The sequence below is a fragment of the Eubalaena glacialis genome, chromosome 12, assembly GCF_028564815.1.
Source record: "Eubalaena glacialis isolate mEubGla1 chromosome 12, mEubGla1.1.hap2.+ XY, whole genome shotgun sequence".
NCBI lineage: Eukaryota > Metazoa > Chordata > Mammalia > Artiodactyla > Balaenidae > Eubalaena > Eubalaena glacialis.
The window spans coordinates 45176239-45198962 of record NC_083727.1 but is presented as its reverse complement, the minus strand read 5'-3'; the positions used below and the strand labels follow the sequence as shown (position 1 = coordinate 45198962).

Genomic DNA, 22724 nt, shown 5'->3' with positions numbered 1-22724 from the left:
TTCACAAATGAAGTGATAAATAATCAAATAAAATGGCACATCTACTAAACATAAGAAAGAATTTCTAATGAAATGAACTGCCCAACACCAGAATAGGCTGGTTCTCTGGGGTTTCTGTTCATGGGAGGTTTGATGCTCCCCTTAGAAGTTTCAAATTATAAGAGATCTCAGAAAGAGCAATATGAGACTAGACAGTTTTTGCAAATCCTACTATTCTATCAAAAAAAGGAGAATATGATATATGAATGACAAGAAATTTTAAAGATGATTTAGTCTAAATGCCTCTTTTACTGATGAGCCTAGAGTTTCAAAATAAACTACTATTTGTTCGCAGGGTTGGAATCCAAGTCTAGTCATCTAGGGTGTCCTGTGAATGACAGTAGAAATAGTAGAAACCTTTAACTGTTTATTTCCTGTTTCCTATTTTGTTTAGTTGTTGTTGTTTTTTTTTCAAGTAATAATTTACTAACTTCTCAGGAGAATGTTTTAGGACTTTTAGAATGCCATCTTTCCCTTCCCTATCAAACTCTCCCCAAACCCTCGGGAAGCCTTCTCTATGATGAAGGAGAACTCAGTCCCTGAATCTTTCTTCTTCTCTGCACCCCATTTCGGTAATGAGGAGACATGTTAAACAGAGTGAACATGAAAGTCCTGGAGATATGTAATGGATGATAATTGAAATACCTTGAAATCAATTTTTATCTTCTTGTGAAAATACAAAGGACCTTCTCGTGTATTAGCTAATTGATTTTCACAGCAGAATACTGTCTCCTTCCATTTTTTCATTGTTTTTACATATGCAAGACAACTTTTGGTAATTTGCTCATTATTCCTTCGCGTTTCCAAAAGCAGAGAGCTCTCATTCTTGGAAATTTCTTCATATTAAATGAGGACCCTTGATATAAGATATATTCCTGCTATTTATTTCAGACAAGTATTAGGCAAAGTTTATACAAGTCTGTTTAGATTTGGTTTCATTTGTCATAACTTCCGGCCAGCACAGTTCAGGTCATGTTAAGGTAACACTTCATATAAAGACAAACCATCTCCTAGTCACAGGCTACACTCTGAAGGCTGGCCATCCATCTTCCTAATGACTCTCACTAGTTCAGGGGTGAACCAGGTAAACAACCGTGGGTACTCAGGATGATTCATCACTACCCCCGAAAAACAGTTCAAAGTACATGTTCCAATGCAAGGTGGGCCAACACCTCCATCTTTCTGTGCAAAAGGTAATATTCTTGACGCATAAACATAAAAGCAATTGGATTTTTATTGAGCACCTGCCTTAAGCAAGCACTGTGCTAAGTGCTTTTTTGTGAAGTATTTTATTTTATTCTCATACCAACCCTAAGGGATATGGATATTATTTTCATCATTTTACAGAGGAGAAACTAAAGTCGAGGGAGATTTAAATACTTTTCCCCTGGATACAAAGCAGGTAAATATTCACTCTGTGAGTCAAAACCAGGGAACGAGACTCTGAATCCCACACCACACTCTTAATCCCTCCACTAGCTGTCTCCTTCTATTGCCAAACAGCAAGTATTTTTAGGCAACTCTCACAAGACACTGCTCACAGCTCTGGGAGCAAGTAGGCTTATTGGTACTATTTAATCTTGAGATGAGGATAATGCTGCAGAGAAGGTCTATTTCTGCAACTGACACTTTTAAAGGGAAACACAGGTTGAACATTCCTCCATCTAACACAGTGATTCTACTTTTCTTATTCTTACTGGTTCTCAGGCTTCTCTGCCTCCATCTTCTCCCTCTATATTGGTTCTCACCTGGGCCACCATATCAGCTCTCACAACCATTCTTAGTAATATTGCAGACATTTGGCTTCTGATGACTGTACTGAATGTGTAATGACTCCCTAGTCTCTCTCTGCTAAGCTGCTCACTCAACTTCCCTGCCAGCACCTCAAATGTACCAAGTCAAAATTTTAATTCACATTATCTTATTCCACAAGTTTCCTCCCCAGCTTGACTATTCTATCTCAGTGAATGGCACTGCCATCCTGAAACCCAGACAGTGAAGCTAGAGATTTGAGGGTCATGCCGAATTCCTCTCTCTCCCTGACTTCTCTCTCATCTCTGACCGAGCATTATGTCCTGTCAGCCCGTACTCCCCACTGCCATCACCTTGTGGCGCGCCCCTTAAAGTCTCTCTTCTGGACACTGCAGTAAGCTCATACACTGTTTTCCCTGTGTCCTGCGTCACTGTCCAGCTTCCACAGTCACCAGAGTCATCTTCTAAAACACAGTCTGAATTTGTTATTCTCCTTTCTAAAGCTCTTCAAGTGCATCCCATTGCCTAAAGTTCACACGCCTTAACGGAATTCTCTCCTGCACCCTACCCTCAAGGTTTAAACAGTTATCTGTAGTTTCCTGAATGCACCATGGTGTTTTCTGTTTCTGTGCATTTGCACAGACTATTTACTCCAACTACATTGTCACTCTATTTACGTGCTATAGACAAGTTCATTTTTCAAGGCCCATTTCAGGCGTCTCCTCCTCGATTAAGCCCCTAGACTCAAGCAAGCAGAGCAGCTCCCTTGGCCCTTCATATCCCACTGCACATCGACTTCTGCTATGAAGTCATTCCACAGTATTGCTCCTGTAATTTATACTGTACCTCTCCTACTGGATTTTGAGCCCTTTGATTGCATTTACTTATATGAGACATGAGGTCAGTGAATCATTCTCTCTTGGCCTTTGCAATGGCTTGCAATAGGTGGCGCATCATTCCCCATCCCATAAACTTAGGATGCAGCTTTGTGACTTGCTTTGGAGTGGGGGCAAACACAATATATGGCACATCCTAGCAGAAGCTTTAAAAAGTCTGAACAGTATGTCTTCCCCTTCCCCCCTTGCCCTTCCAAGGAGAGTGCCATACCCAGGCTGCAGAGTTTATTACTGTTTAATGGGAGAATCCAACTGACACTCTGATGACCTCATCTTCCCAAACGAGATAATCTTAGCACAATATTCTGCTTCCAGATTTCTCTCAAATTTCCAATGTAAGAAAGCAATCCTCATTTCTACTCCAACCCATCCTTAGTCTGTATAGAAAATTACAGTGTGGGACTTCTCTGGTGGCGCAGTGGGTAAGAATCTGCCTGCCAATGTAGGGGACACAGGTTCGATCCCTGGTCCAGGAAGATCCCACATGTCACGGAGCAACTAAGCCCGTGCGCCACAACTACTGAGCCTGCACTCTAGAGCCCGCGAGCCACAACTACTGAGCCCGAGTGCCACAACTACTGAAGCCCATGCACCTAGAGCCCGTGCTCCGCAACAAGAGAAGCCACCACAATGAGAAGCCTGCGCACCGCAACGAAGAGTAGCCCCCACTCGTCGCAAGTAGAGAAAGCCCGCGTGCAGCAACAAAGACTCAACGCAGCCAAAAAATAAATAAAAATTTTTTAAAAAGAAAGAAAATCAAAATGCTTTCCTTGATTTCAACTATTTGCTTAGTCTTGTAAAAACCAGAGTAACACAACAAATAAGTAGATATCTTTCCTATACGAGTGTGTCTTTTCTATCTAGTTGGCATCTCCCCTCCACTGCCAACTAGAATATACACTTCATGAGGGCAGGGACTGTCTTGTTTACCATTGTAGCCCAGCCTTCTGAATACCAACTGCACATAGTATGCATTAAATAAGTATTTGATGAATGAATGAATGAATCCCAAGTTCTTTAAGGCCTGGATCATCATTTTGTTCAGGATTATACACATAAGAGATATACAGAAAATGATGCTTACTAAAATTAAATGAAAATAGGAAAATAATTTTTGCTTCTTTCCTTTTGTGTTTTTGCTTCCTGCATATTTTATTTCTAGCAAAACATTTTTAAAAGCATCTGCAGGTGAAAGGGAGATAGCTATGAGAAAGGATTTAAGGAAAGTCCCTGCCCTGCTGAAACAAATAAGGAAATAAATTTAGTCTCTACCATGCATAGGCTTTTAAGACAACAGAATACTTTCTTAAATTGTAATCCCTGTGCCAAAGCGCCTAATAGCTTAATGCAAAGCACGTTTCTAAAATGCATTAGAAATGACTTCATGATAGATGCAATGCTGACAAATAGAAAGTAGCTAATATACATATATCATTTTAAATACACAGTTTAAAATTAGAGCCTCTTTTATTAAATTGGATTGTATTTATTTCATTCACTTTTTACATCATGAACACATCTTATGTAACTTTCACTACAAAGAAACTAGATACCTGAATCATTAAGAAAAATGTAAACCTTGGTCAATTTTTTGACATTAATAAAGTAAGATTACTGCCAGTCGGGTGTTTTTAATATTTATAGTGCAAGTTGCTAGAGGTATCTTAAAATTATAAACTTCTTTTCAACTAAAATCAGATATTCTTCCCCTTCCTATAAATTAATGGGTCATGAAAACAGACAATCTAAACTACTGTATTGTTTCCATGATGGCATGCTATTTCTTGACATGCCACAAGAGGGGGCGCATGTTTGACTGAAAGCCCTCAGTAGCTGCAGTTGTAAAGAGTGGGGAGCAGAAAGCAGAAGCCAGCATGGTGTTTTGGTTTTAAAATAAAGGAACACATATAGCATTCAGCATTGCAGACAATGTCCCTGCTTGTATAAACACCATGTGAAATATGGTTAAGCTTAATTTTACAATTTTTTTTCAGTAACACGTATTTGCCACTCAGAGTAACAAAAAGAAATTGCTTAGATACTTTAAGAATCAGGTAACCTTGAAATGTAAACGTTTATTTAGCTATTATTTCCCTGAAGTATAAAATGGACTAAATTGCTCAAGCCTGGCGGTAAGGAGGAGGAATTGGAAGGCCTGCTGGTCTCTGACTTTCATTTCCAGAGCAGAGATGTCTTAGTTTTCTGTTCAATCCAAAATTCAGCACCATGCCTCAAATGTTCTTCCTTATCTATGCCTCCTTTTGTATTCCACTGCTCAACTCTGCTTTTAATCCTTCCCCCTTTTCCCAGTTTGAGATCATTAAATTTATATATTATCAAAGCCCAAGATCCAGAGAGAACTGGTCGGGCACCTCAGGTCTGGCAATGTCTTGCTATACAAAAATATAACCCATATTGAATTTATCATGATCTCATTTATAATACATACAATCTAGCACCTTGTTAGTTATTAAAGCATACTGGTGGCAATGGATGAACAATTTACAGATCTCAATTTTATTTTTTAAAGGGTTCAAAAGTGCATCACAGAAAATGATTTATTTTTAATCTAAGGAGCATCACTTGATTTTTCAAAGGAAGAAAGATTGTTAAGAATGAACATTATCTAAAGAGAAAAATAAGTTTTATGCATGCTATTTTCCATTTACTCTTACTCACTATTTGGTATAGTGTTGACTGTTGTCTCATTTCCCTGTAATGCTCTCCTTTTTTAATCCCTTTCAGAAAATAACTGTTCTCTTTTCTGGATTCTTAAAGCACTTTGCATATTAGTGTTTTATATGCATAATAATCAAGTGCATGTTATAGTGTGAACTGCTTAGTTGTTTACACAATTATGCCATATAGCAAACACAAATGAAAGTTCTATGATGAACGGGTGAATGAATGAATCAATGAATACATGAATGGTTAAAAAATAATTCAAAATATTCTTGCCAATATTTTTGAAAATTGATTTTTTATATACAGAACCAAATGCAATGCATAATCCTTTATTGTATCAAAAAGCAAATAAATAAACAAAGGGTTAGCAAGGACATTTGGAGACATTTGAGTATGTACTCTATGGTAGATAATATTATTGCATTAGTGTGAAAATTTGGGGGGTTAATAATAGGGTTGTAATAATGTAAGAGAGGGTCCTTATTCCTGGGACATACATACTAATACTAAAGCTTTTAAAGGTGAAGTGACATAATACCTGCAACTTACATATATGTTACATATATGAGACATATATAGATATGTGAATGATGGAAAGTAAATGTCACCATGTGTTAACAATTGATGAATTTAGGTGAAAGGACATAGTTATCTTTTCAACTTTAAAAATAAAGTTAGGGAGAAGCAAAGACTCTATATGTTTATATTGAGTTTTGGTATTTAATGGTGTGGAGTTGTTTTGCAATTATTTTTTTTCCTGGATGCTCAGAGAATTTTTCCTTTATGCCTGATATTAAAGTATTTTGAAAAGATACCCTAGGTATGTATCTTTTCATTTATGCTACTTAGAACAACTAGGAGTACTTTTAATCTACAAGCACAGATTTTTTTTAACTCAGGAAAGTTTTCTTCTACTACATATTTAACTGTTGCTTCCATTTAATTATTCTACTAAATGTCAAAGAAATGTCTCCTGTTTGTGCGTGATCTACCCTTACATATTTTCATTGATTTCTCTTCTCTCTCCAGAGAGCACTCAAGTCTGCTCTTTACATCCCTAAAGTGACAATTTTTCTGCTTCCTATTTCCCATCTATTGCCTTTTCATGCTCCTTTTGATGCCTAATTTCATAGTTTGTGTTTTCTTGTATTTTATAGTTTCAAATCAAATGCTTTCAATTTTTTTCTTCTGTTCCTTTTAGTAAATATGTCTCAAAAAATGAGTTTTCTCTACATCTTCAGGTTATTGTTTATCATCTATTATACAATTATTTTTTCCCAAATCATGTTTGAGAGAAAAAGAAATGGTTCTATGATCAAGTAATTTGGAAAACTCTGGGTTGAAAAGCTAACTTTCTTGGCTGTAGGACTTCTGAGACTTTAATGTGCTTTTGTTGAGTCAGAGGATATAATATGAGGTGTTCTTCAAATGAACCTGAACCCTCTGTCCTATGGAACGCTTTTGACTTACCAAAGAATTCCTGTTCTAGAACATAAGTTGGAAAATTTTGTTATTGAGCATCCAGAATCTCATGACTTTTGTTTTTATTATACTCATCCTTGAATGCAAAGAAATTTGATGCTCAGGAAAAAAACATATGCAACCTGTCCTCCTTTCCATCCACTTAGATGAGTGTACATTTCCTTCTCTTAGCACACGCACAGCAGGGCAGCTAACACACCAAGCCTCTAAACATACTTCTGATGTCTAGCAAATGTTCAGCTCCTGTGGCTTTGCTGGAGGAAGGGTGGATATTCTTCTACTCACTTGGCATGCCTCCCGTAAGAAATAGAATCCAGTCCTTTGTAATTGCTATGGACTGAATGTTTGTTTTCCCTTCAAATTCATAGGTTGAAGGCCTAATCCCCAATGTGATGGCATTAAGAGGTGGGTCTTTGGGAGGTAATTAAGATGAGGTCATGAGGGTGAAATCCTCATCATGGGATTAGTGCCCTTATAAGAAGAGAAAGAGACCAGAGTGCTCTTTCTCTCTGCCATGTGAGGATACAACAAGAAGGCAGATCAGGAAGAGAGCCCTCACCGATATCAAATCTGCTGGCACCTTGATCTTGGACTTGCAGACTCTAGAACTGTGAGAAATAAATATTTGTTGTTTAAGCCACCCAGTCTGTGGTATTTTGTTATAGCAGCCCAAACTAAGGCAGCAATGCTGAGTTGTTTGTTTAACCAGAAGAATGTATGAAAAACACAATCACAGGAGAGCAGAGTTCTTATTTACTTCTTTCTTTAAGGTTAACTTCACCTAATTTGCAACACACAGTCATCATCTGTCATCTTCCGCCCTTATAACATTTACTATGCTGGAAGCTGCTGTTCCACTTGGATGTAGAAAAGGGGGGGCTATGCACAGATGCCCAGGGAAGACCCAAATCACTAAGTCGGTTCCAAAACAGTGGCTGCCTGGTTTCCTGGTATCTGCATGTCCTGCCTCTCCAAGATAGGGGCACACACTAAGCAGGGGTCAAAGCATCCTCGCACCTTCCTTATGACTAGCCCTGACCGATGCAAAAGTCAAAGTCTGCTCCTATATGTCAGTTCACCTGTATTCACACTGAAGTTGGGAGAATATTAACCTAGAGTCTAACAAATCATTGATTGATAGACTCAGTTTACAGGGCTACTCTGATTCTGTATCTCTCATGTATATTCTTGAATAGAATGTAGGGGATGCTAACTTAAATGATTGTTAGCTAGCCGCTATCTTCATTTGAAGTACAACATTGGACAAAATGTAAATAAAGGATCAATTTAATTTGGCAGCCAATAAAATGAAAAAAAAAATAAGAGAATGGAATATGTCATGAAGTATGAAAAGGTAGGAATTTCACCAACCTCCACATGACTTATCAACTTCTCATTTATTTAATATCTGGAATTGATTACTATAAAGTTACATTCAAAGGGCAATAATATGCATCAGTTCTTTGTTGTGGTTGCCTCCAAATAGCTCAAACTACTCATACAGAAAAGATATTTTTAATAAACAAAATAAGGTAAGCAGAAGAGAAGAGAAAACTTAGATGAGTCAACATGTGGTGTTCACAGAGAAGCAAAAGGAAAAAAAATGCAAGCACCCTAAAGAATACTGCAACTTCTAGAAATGCTAGCCATGGATTTTCAATAAAATAGAAGATTTCTCCATGAGCAGTGCCCTAGAGAAAAAAGTTCTTTGCCTGTGCATCTGTGTGTGTATGTTTGTATACACGCACAAACACAGATATATGTACTACATAATAAAATGTTAATTTAACTTTATAGAGTATTTAAAACATCTGAAATATAATTTATCAGTAGTAACATTAAGAAAAGGCAGCATATACGATAACTGACCCAAAAAGCCACTTGCTATTATAGGCAATGATATTTGCAATTAAGTTGAACACAACTAAATTATGACTTTAATTAAAAGGCATTTTCTAAGATGGCACCAACATGTTTAAAATTCAATACATTTTATATGAGATACTGGAGTTATTAACAAAAATTTCTTTCTGCAGCTTGTGTATTTTTTAAAAAGCAAAACATCATCTCTAACCAATATCAAAATGCTCCCAGAATCCATAGACATTTCATTGCATAATAAATTCAAGGAGCAATTTTTTCCAACCATTTAATACTTGCCCCTCCTTGGGATATACAATTGTATTTACATCCATGGTTAATAGTAATAGAATTCCTGACACACTCTTGTGGCCACTATGTCCACATTAATTTTAAATGAAGAATAAATGGAGGCTCAGAGGACTGATAATGAAACACACACAGCCTTTTGCCATTGGTCAGCATCAGATTAGAATGAATCAGCAGGTCTTAAAAAAGTTTGGGAGCAATAATGGTATCTCAGTGGCTGGTGGAAAGTGAGTTTGCGTCTGAACCCTGTGCCAGGCGGAGTGAGACAGGGCCACAATGCAAGTGACATCCTTTTCCAATTTTGTCTCCTCTACAAAAGTCTTGTTACCCGGAAACAACTAACCTGTTAAGGTGAGAAATTGTCTTTCTAAAATAAGTCTGAAACACAGCAAGGAAGAGGATTATTTGTGATCTTACATGGTCCAGACTTCAGAGGTTTAAGAATATGACAAGGGCCTTGCTTATCTTTGCTCTTGGTAGATGACAGGGTAAAGAGGTGAGTGTTTGAGCATCTACTGTCTTTACAAACTGTACTAGAAACTATGGAGCTAGAGAAGAAGCATGAAACAGAAGCAATAAAAGTATGTTGCTTCGGCTCAAGGACTGTATAAACTAGTTTGAGAAGCACATTTTTACCTACAGTGAAAGAGTTACTCATAAATATAAAAGACTCTTTGAATATGTAAGTTCAACATGAAGGATACACACAAGGTCAACATGAACAGATACACATCTTCCCTAATGAAGCTGCTGTTATTCTCATTACTTTTTGAATTGCCTTCAGAATTAATTTATAAGGCATGCAGAAATATTTACAAAGTTACAAGTCCATGGTTTCGCTCGGGTTAATCATCCATGTTATTCAGAAAGTGGCTTCAGATAATTCTGGCCACTTCCAAGTATCAAAGCTGCACTTAATGAACATAATTGCCCAGCTAAGGCCTTTAACATAAAGTGATATCCCTTCTGTAAAGGGAGTTCTACCATTTGTGCAATACTTTGAACAACAGCAGTCTAGTCCTTTGAAGGATAAAACATTTATTTGGTTCTAAAAATTCTAGTATATTTATTTTAAAATTAAATTATGTTGCTACAGAGACCTACCTATATTCTCAAGAACAGACTTCATAGCAATCACAAAGTACTATTATAAAAGTCCTGCACGTTCCATGGGACCTACATGTTCACTGTAATGGAGATGTATCACAGTGAGTTCTCAGCTCAAAATCAGCAGACACAAGTCAAAAAAGAGATAATGGCCCCTTGTACATCCTCCTGCAATTACTTCAAACACCTCTGAACTTAATTCCTTTGGTCCCCTCTTCTCTCTTCCTGTAAGTATCTCCTCCCATGGACCTCATCTTGGCTCAACTGACCACTATCCCCCAATCACTCAAGTCAGAGATCTGCGAGTCATCCTAGATTCTGCATTCTCCCTTATTTTACCCCATTTCTGATCAACTACCAATTCCTGTTGGCTCTATCTTCTAAATATTTCTCACCTCCATGCCCTACCCTCTATTTGCCAAAACCGCCCTGGTTCAAGCCATCACCTGTGGAGATAAAAAAGACTCTCTAGCAAAGAGCCCCAGGAGCTCTTTCTAGATGGTATGGTAATGGGTCCTCTGGGCCTGTACCACCATCGCCCCCTATGGCCAGCAAGAAGGACTGCAGCTGAATTCAACTTCCAACAGGCCCTATGGTTTCCTTTTCTACAAAAGAGAAGCTGCAATTTTGCATGGTGCCAAAGTCCAGAGGTGCTGGGCTTTTCAAACTACCCTGCAAATAGTTGATGTCCAAACTCACTTCTTAGCACCAAAGCAAAGACTGCTATCGAGAGTCCTAAGGCCATTCCCACACTTGCCCCATAAAAAAAGGAGAGCAACAGAGGGGCCGTGAGGCTTCTGGGGACAGAGGAGCATTAGTGCAGCCAGCTGAGTGTAGGTTCCCTGGCCCTACTCCGCGGAATGCTGACTGACTCTGCTGTCTCACACCTGTGATTTCAGACAGCAGCAAGTGATGCCTCTGTGTTTGCCCCGTCACTCCTCCCCAGACTATTATCTATAAATCTTTCATCCGTTCTGTTCTCCACTCTGTCATCAAAGGTCAGACCAAGTCACTTTCTGCCTAAAACTTCCCTCTATATTTGGACCTGTAGAAAAAGCTCCAAATTCCTCAGCATGGTATACAAGGCCCTGAACAGTCTAGTTCCAACTTTCCTTTCCAGGCTCATTTTTGGCCATTCCTCCTCTCCTCCACCTCTGCTCCCCATCCACACACACGTGCACACACACTCACACACACACACACACCTGCACTGTCCTCCCCACTCCCTACCCTCCACTCTGTGCACTTGCCTTGCCAGGAATAATCATTCCCACGCGGCTACCTTGTGACACAAACTGAACACAAGTGCTGCCTCCTCTGTGAAACCTTCCTAACTCCTCTCTGAGACTGGGCCCCTGCCCCCTCTTGTCTCACCAGACAGCTGTGTTATCACCCTCCTGGAGACTGGGGCCAGGGGCTGTGCCTCACTCTCCTTGCTGCCCTAGACCTAGCAAAAGCCTGGCACAGACTAGGCACTCAAATATTTGTTCAAGAAATAGACAGTGTATAAATAAATGATATCAGCTACTAGATGCATCACCCTGAACACTGCTGATGAGCTTTTTTGCCTCATGTCCTCCGTTATTTTTCAACTATCTTCAATCTATTATCATTCGCTCTTAAAAAGCTTTCGCTGAGGATGAATCTGGAATTCCCTCTACCACTCTAGAGATTTTCCTATGCAGAGCTGCCTAAAGTAAAATTACAATGTGCAATGCAAAATCCTTTCTGAAAAAACTCGCCTGAAATTCAGTTTTATCCCTCAAGGTGTATTTTTCCGAAAGTGTACTTTAAGCAACAATATAAATGCTATGGAATGCCAAACATCAAATTTATATTAATGGCAATAACAATAATAATTTCCTTTAAAGTAATTGATTGAAGTCAAGAAATAGCCAAACCAGTTGACATGCAGTCAGAATTTTATATTTTTCATCAGATAAACAATTCTCTACCAATGACAAATAACAGTAAGGCCCCTAAAACTACCTGTCATGCATCTAATGAAGACGGATTCTCTGGCTACCACGTATAATACGTAATATCCAAAAGCACTGCTGTAATTCACAGCTAATTAGTGTCTTGCCGTTATGAGAGGTGTCATAGCCCTAACTCTCTCCCCAGCTCTCTACTCAGACCTCACAAGAGCTGACAGCCATGCAAGGATCACAACAAGCCAATTAGCACCCACTCCAACCTTGGGTTGCTGTTTCTCGGCAGCCTGCCCCAGCATCAATAAATCATGCCCCGTCATGAAGCGCTTCTCTGACAGCTGCGAGCCATTGTCGCCTGAGGAATAAAGACAATACTTCTAAGGAAAACTCACGTGGGAAAGACAGAGATAGAAAAGGGATATTATTTGCCTTCCTTTAGCAGCATAACTGTCAGCAAAATTGAAGACCATCAATTCAGACTGAGTAGGAGACAACTGCCCTGAGAAATAAATCCATGACTGGTATACCTGAAGATCCTTACTGGTAATCAACAGTCAGCAATTGGGTTGTTCATTTGTTTGTTCGTTTTAATGTAGATTATATCGAAGACCCTTTTCTTTCCATTTTTCTCCTGTATAGTCCTCCTTCTGGCTAATAAGAAAATTATCCTTTCAGTAGAACATAATGGTCTGCATTTACTTTGTCCCCTAGTGAATACACAGCAATCAGATAATTTGTTTGAAAGACTCTAAATGGTTTGACTTCATTGAAAAGGAATCTATAATGTTATGCTGGTCTCCAAGTAGGGCCTACAAAGCTTCCTAAATCCATAAGCAAGCATTACAGTATTCTCAGCACATAACAACCAATATCCTTGTAATTTTGTTCTAAGCCTGTAAAGCTGTTTTGCTCCCTAATATTCTACTAAGAAAGTGTTCAGAATAGTCACTGTAGCCTGGGAATTATTCAAAGATATGACTCAGTTAATTCTACTTTTTCTTGGTTTTCCTCATGGAAATATTCTTCTTCTATATTTTTAATGCTAGAATCTAAAACATTTAATCTAGCTTTTGGCTAACTAATGACTACCTAATATATAAGCACCTGTAACACTTAAAGATAATTCTCAGGTCTCCTGTGCTTTTTCTTTCCTAGGGTATTGTAAAGTAAACATGCACTTGACTCTCAGCTGGAAAACTACATTTGACCAAATGTTACATGTCATTGGTTAATTAAGCACATTTGCATTCAGCATTTCAATTCATTTTCTATTTACCAGGCAAAGACAAATGAAATGCAAAAAGAAAAAAAAAAAGGGTATTATGGCAAGATCAATTTTGACAACAGTTTCGATTTTGCTTCTTGCTTATCATTTCCCTAAACGGATAGGCTCCTAGATAATGCAAAAGTGAGAAAACACAGGCAGATCCATATATTTTTCATCTCATACATAGAGTGTGTATATTTGAAACATTTATAGTCACATCTAGCCACAGACAGAAATTGTTTTGCTAATTTTTATATTATTCTTGAGTAGTTCAATAGATTTAATTTTGGTACTATTGTGAAGATAACAGATAAGGCAAATTTAAAATTAACATGTCCACGTTCACACAGAAGGTTCATGACTACAGACTCTCAAATCCACATTTAAATCACACAGAACAATGCCCATACCTGAAAGGGAGAAGTTGCCTTTCTGACTTTCACTTTCTCTGATTAGAAAAGCACCTGTCTGATTTTCTGAATATAATAGTTGTTTTTCAGCATCTTCCCTCTTGATTGCTCCAAAGAACCACCTAAAAAGAGAGAGATATAAACTTTAATTAACCAGTCAACATTCATTTTTTTTAAGGAGCAAGAAGTTTGGCAAGAAAGTTCCAATATCAGAAGGGCTTATACTCTTTAGTGAAACTATAACAGGTATAAACGGTAGTTTTTGATACTTGACATGATTTTTCTGGATGTCTGCAACACTCACCAGGAGTCTTTAATATATTACAAAATAGGAATTTGGCTGATGCCTCTGCTACCACATGTCTTCTCACACCTGCATTCTGTCTGAGAAACCCTGTGTTCTCCTGTCAAATCCAAAGCTTCTAGGGTGGGCCCACCACACGGTAAGTTTGCCGTGTTCCACGCTCTAAAACTATTCACATCACCATCAGACTGTCCACTGTCTCTCCTAACACCTTCTAGGTGTTAGGAGGCAAACATTCCAATCCAGGGATTCATATATTTCACATCAAAGTGTGAACAGTAAAAATGTAGTTCTCTGGGTTTTAATTCCCATCTTTCTCCCCTCCATCACTGCCCAACACCCCCGCCCCCCATAATATAAGATGGTTTTGCATGTTTAAAAGGAAATTTTCATCGGTGGAGAGATTATGTGAAAAAGATACTTCTGCCTGGGATGTATCTTCTTAGTGTCCCCTCCACTTCTCATCTTTACACTCTTATCCTTAACATTCCAGAACTACAAGAGTCAGTAAATGTGAATGCGATCAACCCCAACAAAGAATTACGGATTTTAATATCAGGACCAGTTTAAAACATATATCAAGTCAGCAGACACTAATGTGATAATAAGAGGAAACTGAGACAGCCAGCTTTGCGTTAATGACCTTTCACTATAGGGTCATAATGCCGATCTTTATCATTAAAGACTTCAGGTAAAACATTTATCTTTCTAGGCATCATCTTTAAAAATGTAAACACTCAAAGAGAAGAAATGTAGGCTTGAGGGAAGAAATACAGGCCAGGTGAGAAATTGCAGGCTGGGAGAGGCCCTCAAAAATTGGTTCCAATTGGTTTGACAGGTCATGGGTATTGGGGAATATGAGTGCACTAAGGGTGACACAATTGAAAGGAAGAGGGGAAGAAATTGAAAAAAAAGAGACATTAAAATATAATTACCTTCTAACAAAAGTAAGATGTTTGTTTACCATTTTCCCAATCATCAAATTGCAAATTACACAATATTAACTATATTAGCCAGGAAATGCCAGATTATGTTGGAACAATGAACAACTCCAAAAATCTCAGTGGTTTAAGACAACAAAGATTTGTTTTTCACTCAACTGCACGTCCACTGAAGGTCATCTGTGCTATGTCCATCTCTATGTCCACCAAAGAATTTCCATCTCCATGCTTCCATGATTGACTAGGCAGGCTGGATTGGAAAATGTGGCAAATCACAGGCTGGTTCCTGGAGCTTCTATTTAAAGCTTCTGCTCAAGAATGAGCCCACTGAGAAATAAGTTGTATGTTCATACTAAATTCAAAGAGAGTAGAAAATGCAATCCTACTACTTCCCTGAAGGCAGAAAACTGGAAACATTTGGTAGACTACACTAATGACTACCATATTGATTCAATATCAGGAACCAAATTAATGTCCATAGGCTATTGTTTGTCCAAATGAAATTTTAAAAGGCTTGGGAACATTCCAAGGTGGCCATGGAATGACTTCACAGAAAAATAGAAACGTATGTTTTCCACTATTGCAGAAATAAGTAAATATCAATAGAATAATGGAACATAATAAAAAACTCAAACAGACCCAAACATACAAATTAGTGATGAAAGGATGGATTAGTCAATAAATGATGCTGGTACCATTCATAATCCATATAAAAAAATTAATTGCTGCTACCTATAGCATACACAACAATTTTACATAGATTAAAAACCTAATGTAAAGGGCACATTCTAAAACTTCCTGAGACTATTGGACTAAGGAAGTTTTCTTCCACAAGACAAAAAGAAAAAGAAGACATACAAGCCTTAAGGGAAAAGATTAATAATATTTATTATACCACAATTAAAAACTTGCAACACCAAGATTACCATGAAATAAAATTAAACTATAAGCCACAGACCTGGAGGAGGTATTTGCAGAGCATATAAACAAGAATAAGATTAGTATTCAGGGGGCTTCCCTGGTGGCGCAGTGGTTGAGAATCTGCCTGCCAATGCAGGGGACACGGGTTCGAGCCCTGGTCTGGGAGGATCCCACATGCCGCGGAGCAACTGGGCCCGTGCGCCACAATTACTGAGCCTGCGCGTCTGGAGCCTGTGCTCCGCAGCAAGAGAGGCCGCGATAGTGAGAGGCCCGCGCACCGCGATGAAGAGTGGCCCCCACTTGCCGCAACTAGAGAAAGCCCTTGCACAGAAACGAAGACCCAACACAACCATAAATAAAAATAAAATAAATAAACCCAAAAAGTTTTTTAAAAAAAAGATTAGTATTCAGGTTATATAGAGACCTATAATCACTAAAAAAAAAAAGACAACACAGTAGAAAAACTGACACAGTATATAACTGGATAGATCACAGAAAAGAAAAACCCAATAACTAATAAAAATAAGGAAAGAAGTACAGCCTCTGTCTATTGCCAGTAATTAGGAATATTAAGAATATTAAACATAAAAAAATGAAATGCACTTTCACACTTTTCAGGCTGGACAAAATTTAAAACTCTCACATTCAGGCACTGGGAAAAACATGAAACAAGAACCTTTATATAATACTAGTGGCAACGTAATTTGGTACAACTAATTCAGAGAACATTTGGCAATATCTAGTAAAGCTGAATATTTGTATGCTACTTAATTTCACTTTTAGATTGTATACTCTATGTGCTCAAGGAAATATACCACAAGCACATTCACTGAAGAATTCTAGCATGGAAAATTGGAAACAACCTAAATGCCCATCGTAGGGGAATAAATAAACTTAATTATGGATATAAAATGGAATACTATATGGCAGTTAAAGCAAATAAATTGTTGAGGGACAAAAGGAAGTTGAAGAATGATACATACCTTTATAATACTATTTATATAAAGTTTACACAAACACATTAAAAACATTAGATATTTTTATGGATAGCATGCTTAGTGAAAGCTAATAGTTAAAGTACTCAGGCAATTTTTTTTTTAGACTCCATTTCCAGCAATGGCAAAATTTCTTCACACAAATATTTCAAGCAAAGAAGCAACATGGATCAAATATACTTATCAACCCCATGCATTTTCCTGATTTCTAGTGCATTAATTATGCAGCAACATTAAAATGTTTGGTCCAAATATAAATATGTAAACCTTTACAAGAATTACAATTTATCTAACAGATTAAATTCTTAGAAGTTCTATACTAACTAGAAGTTCTATACTAACTAGAAGTTCTATACTAACTAGAAGTTATTTATCTAACAGATTAAATTCTATAGAAGTTATATCTTAGAAGAGATATACAATTATATCTCCTATATCTCATTATTCTAAAGAATAAATACTCCATTATATAAGCTTTACATACATACATTACATTTGTATTTTGGATAATCAAGTTTATAAAATGATGTCTTTTCTCTGCCTAATATATGTATAAGCAAGCAGGTTTTGTAAATCAAATTATTAAAGATATAGTAATTTTACTACATTTGTAGAGAGGAACTGTGTGGTGAATTTTTTTTAAATTCTTTTCTGTCTCACCAATTCTGGATTCTTTTTTTTTTTTTTTTTTAATTTTTAAATTTAATTTTATTTATTTTTTTATATAGCAGGTCCTTATTAGTCGTCAATTTTATACACATCAGTGTATAGATGTCAATCCCAATCGCCCAATTCATCACACCACCACACCCACCCCCCCGAATTCTGGATTCTTGTACAATCACTTTACAAGGCAAATCACACCAGTAATGAATTGAAAATAACAATGAAATACATGTAACTATTTGACTGGATGCATCAGCTCTTAATACCTGGAATTCTACTTGGCTGAGCTACCATCAAGAAGTGAAGAAAATAAATAATTGTTTTCTGGATGTAGTGGCATTATAATGCCATCTTTCATACTCAAAGATGATGCGTCTGCTATAGATTGTGATCGCTAGAGCATGTGCTGCTGTACAGACTAATGGGCAACCGACAGTTCGTTCTACCCTCTGCACAGGTGAAAACTGTTCCTTAATTTGTGGTCTGAGCCGTGGGCAGAACTGTCATTCTCCTCAGTTCTGCCTTTAGAGCCCCTGCTGGTCCCACTCTGGAAGGGCACGTACACCCCAGGCCTCGCTGTCCACCACAGCCATTTTCAACGCTCTCTTTAAGCTGTAGTTCCTATGTGCAGTAAACAGTGAGTGCTGAGAAGAGATCAGGATATCCTGGGAGGTAGAAAGCATCAGGGGAGAGTCTTATAGATCGTGAATCTCGAAATGTGGATCAGCATCAGCATCACACGGAAGCTTGTTGGAAATCTGCAGGCTTCACGTCATACCTACTGAATCAGAAACTCTGAAGCTGGGGCCCGGAAATCTGGGTTTTAATAATTAGTCCCCCAGTAAATCCTATGCACACTAAAGATTGAGAACTACTGAGGTACAGAAATAGTAAAGAAGTTGGAAATTTACACAAGACATCTGAAAATAAGTTAGATTTGGCACTTACGTGTAAAAATTATCCAATAAAATGATACTACATGCACTCACACATACACATTTTATTGATATTTAATGAAAATAATCTTTATTACTATGCCATACCTGCCATGAAAGAGATCTTGCTTAAGAATAACCAAAAAGGAGAGGAGATCCATAATAACCTATAATCTTGGAGAAAAATGCTTCAGTTAGGTAAAAATGGAGCAAAAAGTACACTGCCTGTTTTAGATTAAAGGAGTATGTAATTGAAATCTAAGATTCATTCTGCAAACATTTGAGTGTCTATTGTGTGTAAATTCTGTAGCATGGACACAGCAAGATCTGCAAGACATACTGCTGAATGAAAAAGGGTAAATTGCAGAGTACTAGGAATATTATAGTTTTATTTATATTTTAAAAACCAACAAACCAAAAATTATATGTGCTTACTTCTCCGGAGATTAGGGAGAGATGACAAAAGAGATGACAAAAGACTTTCACTTTTTACTCCGCATTCTTCTCTATAATTGGATGTTTACGATAAGATGTAGTTATATCATTTCACAATTTATTTATACACAAAAAAAATGAAAGAAGTCAATCAGGTATGTGCTACAAAAACCCACATGTCATAAAGATCTGGACTAGAGATTTTGGCAGTTAGAATTGATAGTTACAAGAAAAATCTCAAAGGAGTATGGGATGGGTGATTATAGATGAGCAGTGAAACAGATGGAAGATCAAACATGACACCAGGGTTTCAAATCTGCATGACTGGAGGACAATGTACTCAGCAGCACATCAGAAGGCAGAGTGTAATAACAAGTAAGAGCTACAGCATCTCCCTGGGAAAGTTATGCCTGGATTTCCTCATTTGTAAGTGGGACAAATAATCACTACCCTGTAGGCTTGTTGTGAGATGAAGAAAAATAATGTGTGTAAAGTGCTTGATGCCTGGCCACATTCACGCTTAATAAATAGCACCTATTTTAAGAGAACTGATTTAAGGGAGAAATTATATATTTGGTTTTAGACATGATGGATTTGAGGTAAACATAGAACATGAGTGAATATGTGAACATGATCTCACTTCTCTAACTGTATTTGTACTAACTTTGCTGTTCTGCCTGCCCAGTCTTGACTAGGTCATGCTGCCACCAGGTGGCAGTAGACCATTTTACTAAAGCAAAAAGGCTAACGAAAGCTATATGGTGATTAACTGGACTCTATTTTACAAAAAAAGGCATAATGCGTCTTTTAAAAACAAAAAATCAAAATTTATGCAGTGTTACTGAATATCAACATTTAAATAATATAGATCCACCAGAGGGCAAACAGCAGAAGCAAGAAGAACTACAATCCTGCAGCCTGTAGAACAAAAACCACATTCACAGAAAGATAGACAAGATGAAATGGCAGAGGGCTTTGTACCAGATGAAGGAACAAGATAAAACCCCAAAAAACAAGTAAATGAGGTGGACATAGGCAACCTTCCAGAAAAAGAATTCAGAATAATGATAGTGAAGATGATCCAGGACCTCGGAAAAAGAATGGAGGCAAAGATCGAGAAGATGCAAGAAATGTTTAACAAAGATCTAGAAGAATTAAAGAACAAACAGAGATGAACAATACAATAACTGAAATGAAAACTACACTAGAAGGAATCAATAGCAGAATAACTGAGGCAGAAGAACGGATAAGTGACCTGGAAGACAGAATGGTGGAATTCACTGCTGCAGAACAGAATAAAGAAAAAAGTATGAAAAGAAGTAAAGACAGCCTAAGAGACCTATGGGACAACATTAAACGCAATAACATTCGCATTATAGGGGTTCCAGAAGGAGAAGAGAGAGAGAAAGAACCCGAGAAAATACTTGAAGAGATTAGAGTTGAAAACTTCCTTAATATGGGAAAGGAAATAGCCACCCAAGTCCAGGAAGCGCAGAGAGTCCCATACAGGATAAACTCAAGGAGAAACATGCCGAGACACATAGTAATCAAATTGGCAAAAATTAAAGACAAAGAAAAATTATTGAAAGCAGCAAGGGAAAAATGATAAATAACATACAAGGGAACTCCCATAAGGTTAACAGCTGATTTCTCAGCAGAAGCTCTACAAGCCAGAAGGGAGTGGCATGATATACTTAAAGTGATGAAAGGGAAGAAGCTACAACAAAGATTACTCTACCTGGCAAGGATCTCATTCAGATTCAATGGAGAATTCAAAAGCTTTACAGACAAGCAAAAGCTAAGACAATTGAGCACCACCAAACCAGCTCTACAACAAATGCTAAAGGAACTTCTCTAAATGAGAAACACAAGAGAAGAGAAGGACCTACAAAAACAAACCCAAAACAATTAAGAAAATGGTAATAGGAACATACATCTCGATAATTACCTTAGACGTGAATGGATTAAATGCTCCAACCAAAAGACACAGGCTTGCTGAATGGATACAAAAACAAGACTTATATATATGCTGTCTACAAGAGACCCACTTCAGACCTAGGGACGCACACAGACTGAAAGCGAGGGGACGGAAAAAGATATTCCATGCAAATGGAAATCAAAAGAAAGCTGGAGTAGCAATGCTCATATCAGATAAAATAGACTTTAAAATAAAGAATGTTACAAGATACAAGGAAGGACACTACATAATGATCAAGGGATCAATCCAAGAAGAAGATATAACAATTATAAATATATATGCACCCAACATAGGAGCACCTCAATACATAAGACAACTGCTAACAGCTATAAAAGAGGAAATCGACAGTAACACAATAATAGTGGGGGACTTTAACACCTCACTTACACCAATGGACAGATCATCCAAACAGAAAATTAATAAGGAAACACAAGCTTTAAATGACACAATAGACCAGATAGATTTAATTGATATTTATAGGACATTCCATCCAGAAACAGCAGATTATACTTTCTTCTCAAGTGTGCACGGAACATTCTCCAGGATAGATCACATCTTGGGTCACAAATCAAGCCTCAGTCAATTTAAGAAAATTGAAATCTTACCAAGCATCTTTTCTGACCACAATGCTATGAGATTAGAAATGAATTACAGGGAAAAAAATGTAAAAAACACAAACACATGGAGGCTAAACAATACGTTACTAAATAACCAAGAGATCACTGAAGAAACCAGAGAGGAAATCAAGAAATACCTAGAGACAAATGAAAATGAAAACACAACGATCCAAAACCTATGGGATGCAGCAAAAGCAGTTCTAAGAGGGAAGTTTATAGCTATACAAACCTATCTCAAGAAACAAGAAAAATCTCAAATAAACAATCTAACCTTACACCTAAAGGAACTAGAGAAAGAAGAACAAACAAAACCCAAAATTAGCAGAAGGAAAGAAATCATAAAGATCAGAGCAGAAACAAATGAAATAGAAACAAAGAAAACAATAGCAAAGATCAATAAAACTAAATCCTGGTTCTTTGAGAAAATAAACAAAATTGCTAAACCATTAGCCAGACTCATCAAGAAAAAGAGGGAAAGGACTCAAATCAATAAAATTAGAAATGAAAAAGGAGAAGTTACAACAGACACCGCAGAAATACAAAGCATCCTAAGAGACTACTACAAGCAACTCTATGCCAATAAAATGGACAACCTGGAAGAAATGCACAAATCCTTAGAGAGGTATAACCTTCCAAATCTGAACCAGGAAGAAATAGAAAATATGAACAGACCAATCACAAGTAATGAAATTGAAACTGTGATTAAAAATCTTCCAACAAACAAAAGTCCAGGACCAGATGGCTTCACAGGTGTATTCTATCAAACATTTAGAGAAGAGCTAACACCTATCCTTCTCAAACTCTTCCAAAAAATTGCAGAGGAAGGAACACTCCCAAACTCATTCTATGAGGCCACCATCACCCTGATACCAAAACCAGACAAAGATACTACAAAAAAAGAAAATTATAGACCAATATCACTGATGAATATAGATGCAAAAATGCTCAACAAAATACTAGCAAACAGAATCCAACAACACATTAAAAGGATCATACACCACGATCAAGTGGGATTTATCCCAGGGATGCAAGGATTCTTCAATATATGCAAATCAATCGATGTGATACACCATATTAACAAATTGAAGAATAAAGACCATGTGATCATCTCAATAGATGCAGAAAAAGCTTCTGACAAAATTCAACACCCATTTATGATAAGAACTCTCCAGAAAGTGGGTATAGAGGGAA

At 37.4% G+C, this 22724-nt stretch overlaps 1 protein-coding gene across 1 annotated transcript in view; it reads right to left on the bottom strand.

Moving 5' to 3' along the window:
* The window catches only part of FRK (fyn related Src family tyrosine kinase), a 99539-nt gene that overhangs the window by 23305 nt on the left and 53510 nt on the right, over positions 1-22724 (bottom strand). The window contains exon 2 of the mRNA XM_061207247.1: positions 13742-13863. Within this exon, the coding sequence (XP_061063230.1) occupies positions 13742-13863 (122 nt within the window). The remainder of the gene's footprint in view (positions 1-13741; positions 13864-22724) is intronic.